The sequence below is a fragment of the Sinocyclocheilus grahami genome, unplaced genomic scaffold (genome assembly GCF_001515645.1).
Source record: "Sinocyclocheilus grahami isolate Dianchi unplaced genomic scaffold, SAMN03320097.WGS_v1.1 scaffold249.1, whole genome shotgun sequence".
In the NCBI taxonomy this organism is placed as follows: domain Eukaryota; kingdom Metazoa; phylum Chordata; class Actinopteri; order Cypriniformes; family Cyprinidae; genus Sinocyclocheilus; species Sinocyclocheilus grahami.
In genome coordinates, this window is record NW_015505428.1 from 696,045 (window position 1) to 704,968 (window position 8,924).

At 35.7% G+C, this 8,924-nt stretch overlaps 1 protein-coding gene across 1 annotated transcript; it reads left to right on the forward strand.

Annotated features, from left to right (window-relative positions):
* Nucleotides 1-1,568: 1,568 nt before the first annotated feature.
* On the forward strand, nt 1,569-8,197 carry map9 (microtubule-associated protein 9). The gene is made up of 11 exons (XM_016289579.1): nt 1,569-1,776; nt 1,891-1,993; nt 2,170-2,712; nt 4,818-5,005; nt 5,810-5,891; nt 6,050-6,114; nt 6,291-6,334; nt 6,629-6,842; nt 6,925-7,014; nt 7,096-7,257; nt 8,114-8,197. Exons 1-11 carry the CDS (start codon nt 1,702-1,704, stop codon nt 8,195-8,197), a joined length of 1,650 nt encoding a protein of 549 aa, XP_016145065.1. The 5' UTR covers nt 1,569-1,701.
* Nucleotides 8,198-8,924: the final 727 nt, after the last annotated feature.

Here is an 8,924-nt window from a genome sequence, read left to right on the forward strand (position 1 = left end):
GTCCAAACACAGCTGATGAGAGCGGTGCCAGTAATATCACAGACACTTCTTCATGAAAAAACAAACACAGCAGGACAAGAACAGGAAAGAAAAAAATAAGGATTGTGATGGAGAAATAGATAGTGTCATGCAGAGGTCAAGATCTTATTAAGAAGACATTTGTGCTGCTTGCAGGTTGTTGACAAAGGTACAGGAAGAGAAACTTTACTTTGTGTGTGTGTGTGTGTGTGTGTGTGTGTGTGTGTGTGTGTGTGTGTGTGTGTGTGTGTGTGTGTGTGTGTGTGTGTGTGACAAATAAACATACACTCTAAGAAAAGTACGTAAAAGGCCCAATGTACAGTGTTAACATGATTTCGTGTTGATTTAACGGAAATGTATGTGTAATTTTTTTTTTTTTTGCAAGGACATTATAATTTTTTCTATGGATCTTTTCTTACAATAAAACAAAAGAGTTTACTGACTGACATTTACAACTGCAAGAAAAGACAGTTTTCTTAAAATGTCTTTTCATTATGGTAACTTCTGCTGTATTTCAATGATTAAAAGAACACTGAAACATAACAATACAATCAAAACATAGAATGTTAATTCTGCTGTCCCCTCTTTTTTCCATTGATCAAGTAGCTCACATAGATGCTGACGTTTATTTCCTTACAGGAACATTTTACGATGTCTACCTCCCCCTGGTGGGTAGATAGGGTACTATATTTTCAGTTATATACTCAGAAATTGGCCCAGTCATGACAAAGATTGTGTGACAGATAAAATGCTTGGAACATTTGTCTAAATACACAAATGCAATTTATTTTTGTGCAAACACACACACACACACACACACACACAAAGCCTTTTTTAAGACTTACGCAATTTAATTAATAGTAAAATGCCATCAAATTGAATTGAATAATCCTGACGTACTTTAATTGAATAACTGAACAATCCTTAATCAATTATTTAATTGAAATACGTAAGGATTATTTAATTCAATATGATTTTATATGTGTGTTTATACAGTTGTTTACATTCAGAATCTGCTTAATGTGCCCTGTCCTGACTAAGCTATTTGACGTAATGGGTGTTTACACGCAGTCCACAAGATCAAATAACAGCTGAATATCTCAGAATTGTGAGATAAAGAGCCACAATAAAGTAAGAATTGTTAGATATAAACTCGCAATTGCGAGAAAAAAAGAGTCAGAATTGCGAGATATAAGGGCGCAATTCTGAGAAATAAAGCCAGAATTGTGAGATATAAACTCGCAGTTGCGAGAGAAAAAAAAGTCACAATTCCCTTTTTCTTTTTTATTGAGTGGCAGAAACGGCCTTCCATACTTGACAACTTATCCGTCAAGCATCTGTATGCTCTGTTTTCATGTTTCACAGAGATGGAGAAAAGCTGTGTGTGATCCAAAGGTTTTACATCCGTCTTCAACTGGATGAGTTCCTCCGTTTTTAAGATTTGAATGAACCGGTAAAGCTTGTGGCATTCAATGTATAAAGCGCTTGCCATACAGCAGCGTCACCGCGCTTTGCCTTCGCCGTAGTAGATTCTATTCGGTAGTTGCTTTGGTAACTCACGTAAACGAATGGCGTCCATGATGAGCTTTTAATCGTTTGAACGTCTGATGATTACATGCTATATCTAAAACCAGCATGCATGTTTGCATATTAATGAATGATCGCATTTAAACAGTCGATACGATGGATGATGAGCCTTTTTCTACAACGCTTGCTTACACGAAAAGCCCTAAAACATCCAGAAGAACAACTTTTCAGGTATTGTATCAAATCATTAGCGTGCTACAAAGTAAAGCATTTCTTTAGATTGTCTCAAATCGCAGTGAGCCGCAAAAATACTCTCTATGACACGTGCATGTTCTTCAATTTCAGGATGAGCTGAAGACAGCTGTGTCTGCTAGAGCCAACAGGCATAGCTACTCTGATGACTTTGATGATGATGATGATGAAGATGGTAAAGTTGATGATGATGATGGTTGGTTTTACAGTGTCATGCTTGTTTAAAACATCTTCACTGCATGGTATACTGATGATACTCATGCCACTGACCTTACCCTGAATCAGCTTGTTTATCCTCTTATATAACATGATTTGTATGCATGCACTTCAGTTTTGCCACTGTGTTCTTTACCTTTAAACACTTGAATTCAGCAGACATACTCAACGAACTCCTTAAGATGCAAAAACAGAAGAAGGCGAGATTTAAAGCTGGGAAGACCAAAGGCAAAATCAACGATTTCAAGCTTTCGGGTGATGAAGAGGAAAATGTCAAACCCAAAAAAGTATCTTTTCTGAAAACCAAAAGGACCAGCTCGCCTGTGAACTCCGAACAGCTGAACTCCATGAAAAGTGAAGGTGACCAGCGTAGTTCTGTCCATTCGCAAAGCAATTCTTACAATCCGCAGTCCCCGGATTCCCCTTTTTCCTCTCTATCTGACAAGTTCCTACCAGAGTCCGCGTTACCTTACGAGCAGTCCAAATCAGTCATGCATTCGAGGAACCAGACCGAATCTGTGGTGAGGAAGAGCCTGACAGAATCTCCACTGCTACTAAACTCTGAGAACAGCCAATGGGAATCCTGTCCAGAGCCATTGCCTTCAGAAAAACATGAGGACAACCAAAGGATTGGTGAAGATAGTGAACCACCCGTTCCTCAACCCAGGGAGAGAAGCGTTAAACCAAAACTCTCCACAGGTCAGGGCAGTCTTTGCATCTATGCTATTGTTTAAGGTCTGCCATCTTTGCAAGATAACACTAATAACACTACTGTCTGTGTTTGTACACTGCCTGGCCATTTGGATTTAAATAAGCAAAATACTGAAGAGTCTAGGATTGGATCATTATTGCAATGTGATGCAATGTGTAGCTTTTTATTTCTCAAACATCTGTGTACTCATGAACATATCCCAGGATGACGATGCCAAGATTCATCAGGCTCAAATTGTGAATTCAGTGAGCATGAGGAATAATCTTCATGTAAGAAAAGGCACCACAGAGTCCTGAGCTGTTCGACTCTCCCAGTGTCAATACAAGATCTCAGCTAAACATCAATGCAACTCTTTATGGAAATAAATACTGTCATGTTGCATGACCAGTGTTGGGGAAAGTTACTTTTAAAAGTAATGCATTACAATATTGTGTTACTCCATAAAAAAGTAACGAATTACGTTACTTAGTTACGTTTTATGGAAAGTAATGCGTTACGTTACTTGTTAAATCTGGACAGGGCTTGCTTGTTTGTTTTTAAAATAAAAAATTATATTTCTGGCAAATATAAAAGCCTTTTCACCCCAGAAGTGAAATGAATAAGCCTCAGGCGGAAGGGAAAGTACAGTAGAATGCAGAAGAACACACTTCAGCAATAAACAAAGACACACAGATGTTCGTCTAGAGTAATGTGTGCTTATTAGTACGCTTGAACTGGATCATCGAAGCTCAGAAGCAAATAGAACGGGATTAAATACATAAAGCATATTTGTGTTGTTTAACATTTAATTATTGCAGGTTTGCGTCATATTCTGAGTTGCGTTATTTTTATTCATTTTGAGGAATACTGAATCTGTTTGTTTTTGTTTGTTTTTTGTGAGTGAGATGAATTAATGCAGATTCATATTTATTTTAGAGCTACAGTAACATCTGATTTCTCTCAGCATGGCGACAGGAGAGCTGTCAGTCAATACATTGGAAACAAAGTAACTTGCGTTACGTATTTGAAAAAGTAACTCCGATATTCTCTTGTAAATTAAAAAGTAATGTGTTACTTTACTAGTTACTTGAAAAAAAGTAATCCGATTACATAACTCGCGTTACTTGTAATGCGTTACCCCCAACACTGCCTGTGTTTTTGTATTATAAATGTTTGCTTAAACTCTGTAGGGCTGTCAAAATGGCTGAAAAACTAAATTCGAATTTTGTACTTGAATATTATCAAAATTCTAATTATATTTGAATTTAAAATGCATAATTTCAGTTAGCTTTTGGCTTCTCTCCTGAGGCCACAAGAGGGCGCATCGAAGAAAAATATTACTAATGCACGTTTATTCAAAGCATAAGATAACATTACTATCTGTGAAAAAAAAAAGTGCATAATGTTTCAAATGTTTGTAAACCAATTATAATTAAGTTGCTTAAACAACTATATTCTGAGTTGCGTTATTTTTATTCATTTTGAGGAATACTGAATCTGTTTGTTTTTGTTTGTTTTTTGTGAGTGAGATGAATTAATGCAGATTCATATTTATTTTAGAGCTACAGTAACATCTTCTGATTTCTCTCAACATGGCGACAGGAGAGCTGTCAGTCAATAAATTTGAAAAAAAAAAGTAACTTGCGTTACGTATTTGAAAAAGTAACTCCGATATTCTCTTGTAAATTAAAAAGTAATGTGTTACTTTACTAGTTACCTGAAAAAAGTAATCTGATTACGTAACTCGCGTTACTTGTAATGCATTACCCCCAACACTGTGCATGACTTTATCAAAACAATGCCACAATTAATGCACAATACAATCAAAGCTAAAGGTGCTCAGGACTCTGATGAATCTTGACATTGACATCCTGGAATATGTTCATGGTTACGTCTTCCGACACGGTTGTTTGAGAAATGAAAAGCTACACATTGCATAATTTAGGGTTAAAAGAACTGTTGCCAAACACACAACATGCTAGAAACATATTAATCACTGCAATTACAATCCAGTCCTAGAGTCGTCTGTATTTGTATGCACCAGCCACTATACAATTAGCTTAAGAAATGTCAGAAACTAACAATTAAAATACACTTTCTTTAATGTAAACAGGTTGTCCTACTCAAGACATGTCACCCAGACCCAAACCCAGACAGAGGACAGTGAATATGTGTGACTTTCGTCAGTTAGAAGAGAAAACATCAGCAGAGACGCCTGCCTACAGCAGAACAGCCACGTCTTCTATGTCTATAGCCCTCTCTTCTGAGAAGAGTCAAACCTCTGCATGTGACAGTGTTCTGGTGAGAACGGCTTGATAATGGAAATAAAAAAGTGTCAGCAGAAACCCATTTAAATGCTGTAAATGCTAAAGCTTAGAGATGTTACATTTTTCAATTGCAAGTATGAATTTAGTCGACCCATTTGTATGCTTTCACATTTATTAAGGTTTTAACATCCATGGAAACTTTCCATTGCACAAAAGATTCTAAATTGTGACCCTGGAGCACAAAACCAGTCATAAGGGTCCATTTTTTGAAATTGAGATTTATGCATCATCTGAACACTGAATAAATAAGCTTTCCATTGATGCATGGTTTGTTAGGATAGCACAATATTTGAAAATCTGGAATCTGAGGGTGCAAAAACATCTAAATATTGAGAAAATCATCTTTAAAGTTGTTCAAATGAAGTTCTTAGCAATGCATATTACTAATCAAACATTAAGTTTTAATATATTTTACGGTAGGAGATTTACTAAATATCTTCATGGAACATGATCTTTACTTAATATCCTAATGATTTTTGGCATAAAAGAAAAATCTATAATTTTGACCCATATACCCCAGCGACTTAACACTGCTTTTGTGCTCCAGTCTCACAAATATTCTTCAAACTAAGAAAAAATCGTTCTTTGAGGAGCCCAAAATGATTTACAGTGTCTATGGCGTTGCTGCGAAACCCGTTTTGAAACCTTTGTTTTTAAGAGTGTAGAATCTGTTGTTATTGTCTAGTGCTAGTTAATATCTCACAAGCTGATCAGGTCTAAATCAAGGCGATGGTTTGAAAGACCCTTGCTTTGTTTTTCGACCACATGATTACTGCAGGATCCAGATGAAGACCAGGTCATGCCAGAGAGTTGTTCACCAGCAGAGATAATGTCTGAGGCTCCAGACGCTGTAGGCAGCGGTATGTGCGGAAACCATGCTCAGAGACTCTGTAGTAATGACATTGCATTTTGGTAAATTGGTATTGGTCATCTGTGACCTGACATGTAATCATTTAAAGTAAATTATAGTTAAGTACTGTAGTTATTAATCATTTTAAATATGCAATTTTCATTGCAGCTGCCTCAGAAGAGAGCAAAGAGAGAAATTATTCAACATCCTTTGAAGAAAAGCATGCAAGTCAGGTGAAAAGATCTTGTTCTGATGGTTTTCTAAAAAAAAGGCATCTGTTTCAGCATTGTACGACATGTTACTAAAGGAAGCAGTACCCAACAAATCAAGGTCATTTACGTGCCATGTCAAATTGTAAATGCTACTGTAATTCTTAAGTAAATCTGTCTTCATGCACTTGTCCAAGCAGGAGAGTTTGCAGGGTGCCCTTGACCTTGAAAGATCAGCAGACAGGTCAGTGAATTTGTTTAATACCTCATGCTGTATATGTGCACGATGGACTTCTGAAATCTTATTTTAAAGGTGTAAAATCATTATCTCAACAAGTTTATGCATTTCTAAACACTTCTTTTAATTATTTCTCAAGCTATTTTTTTTATCTTGCCTTCTTGGAGGCACATATTAATCATATAATAAAACAGTTTTCACTTGGTCACACACTGATATGCATGTTCATCATTGTAATCATATCTGTAGGTTTTTAATGCTTTAATCAGTAAAACATTATTTAATGCACTTTTAACTCAGAAGCATGCACCAAACATTGAAACTCATCGATAGTGAACAACATCTTCTGGACATTAGACCTTCAAGCTCTCGGTCATCCAGTTCCAGAAAACACAAGAGCTCTTATAAAGCAGAGTCGAAATACCTGGGAGCGCTGAAGATTTTGGACCAGAGGACAGAGGAGAGCCAACGGGTTCCAGAAGCAGCAGATTCACTAAGAGCTGCTGTGTACCAGGTGTCTAGAGACTCGCCAATGATTTTTAGACCCTTTTAATGCATCTAAAATGTGTTCGAATAATTTTTTTCTTTCTTAAAAGGAATGGCTAAAAAAGAAAGAAGGAACTTTAAAAATAACAAGGAGCGCAAAAAAGCAGGAAGAGAAATTAAAAGAGGAGAAAGTGCAAGAAGTAATGTTTAATGCACATTTGAATTCTTTAGTCGCCACAATCCTGGTGTGATTTATTAAATGTTTGTCATTTCACTTCTAGGACAAGCTTGCTAAAATTGCAGATGCAAAGGCCTCTTATGATGCCTGGAAAGAGAAAAAAAGTGAAGTCGTTAGAATGAAAGCCAAAGAAAAACAGGAGGCAATAAAGCAACAACAAATGGAAATGGATAAAAAGCGAGAAAAAAACGAAACAGCAAAACAGGTAATTATTCAAATGTAGTTCTCTTTCGAAGCTACTTCATCATAAAAAAATTAAAAAAAAAGATCTCTCTTTATTAATTCCTTCTCTTTCTAGCTTGTACTTATTTGAACAATGTCTAAGAACTTGGTATTACAAGCACTTCTTGTGTCTGTTTGCAAGAAAAAAACGAAACAGCAAAACAGGTAATTATTCAAATGTAGTTCTCTTTCGAAGCTACTTCATCATAAAAAAATAAAAAAAAAGATCTCTCTTTATTAATTCCTTCTCTTTCTAGCTTGTACTTATTTGAACAATGTCTAAGAACTTGGTATTACAAGCACTTCTTGTGTCTGTTTGCCTCTTTAAGAAGAATCGCTTTATGTATCCCCCAATTGTAAGTCGCTTTGGATAAAAGCGTCTGCTAAATGACTAAATGTAAATGTTATTGGCAAGAAAAAAAACTAATGGCAACTGGTCAAATTTTTTCGTTGGTTATTATAACATTGTGTTTATTAGAAATATAGTAAATACTTTATTAAAAAGGCATTAGGCATTTGTTCAGGATTTATCCACTACAGGTGCACAACATTAAAACTATATTTGAAGAGTTCATTTGCAAAACAGATAACTCCGTTTTTAACAATTCTCAAAAATCATGTTTTTTTCATTGTGCATTCCAGTTAATCTTAAATTTTCCAGTTAATTTTGACTAGGTTAAAAAATAACTTTAAATAAAAACATCTAACTAACACAATAAATACATGATAACATAATAAAAAACATGATTTTTGGAAATGTAAAAAAACAGAGTTATCTGTTTTTGCAAATAAACTCTTCATTTTCAAACAGACATTCTATTTTTTTTTCTTAAAAAAAGGATAAAAAGAAGATCGTTAAGCATTTCCAGAAAGACAAAAAGTTGTCTGAAAAATACACACACTCCAGTGCCAAGGCCACATAAATCTATCCGATCAGAGCTGTCAGAATACGCTGATGGTTTGAGAAAAGCAAAAAAAACACTTAAAAAAAATTTACGGTAAAAAAACGGCAGCTGTGGTTGCCGGAATTTTACTGTAAAAAATACGGTTGCAGTGTTTTTGATTTTACGGTTTTAACTTAAATTTACAGTTAAATACCGTGATTTTATTAACTGATATAAATGTTAATATACTAACCTATTGAAGTACTGAAATCTGTTTTGTAGCTTTGTAATACACTGATAACCACCAAATGCAGGAGGTGATGAGAAAGTCACATGATGAACCAAAGCCCATCACAAGCAGCTTTTAAATAATAACATATATAGAAGGTGCACAGGAAACACTACTGTCAATCAAACTATCGTGGGAGGGGCCTGACAGTGTGACGTCACTCAGGGCGGAGCTAAGGTGAGACACGAGTCCAGTCTGTGCTGAAACACTACTGTCAATCAAACTATCGTGGGAGGGGCCTGTCTGTGTGACGTCACACAGACCGGCATCTGAGATCGGCTCGATTTGAGAAAGGAAAAAATTTAACCAGATTTTTAAAAAACACTGGGTGGATTTTTATCATTATAGGGTGGTTGTGTACACACACTGCAAACACACATTTCAGTTCAAACTACTTGTAAAAGTGCATGTAGCATCCTATGACCCCTTTAAAGCTTAAAGATCTCTTTAAATTTATTTATTTACTCCCCCTCAGGC

Coding starts and splice junctions, on each gene's coding strand:
- map9 (XM_016289579.1), top strand. CDS start 1,702: ATGGATGATGAGCCTTTTTCTACAACGCTTGCTTACACGAAAAGCCCT. Junction 1,777..1,890: donor CCAGAAGAACAACTTTTCAG/GTATTGTATCAA, acceptor CTTCAATTTCAG/GATGAGCTGAAGACAGCTGT. Junction 1,994..2,169: donor TAAAGTTGATGATGATGATG/GTTGGTTTTACA, acceptor ACTTGAATTCAG/CAGACATACTCAACGAACTC.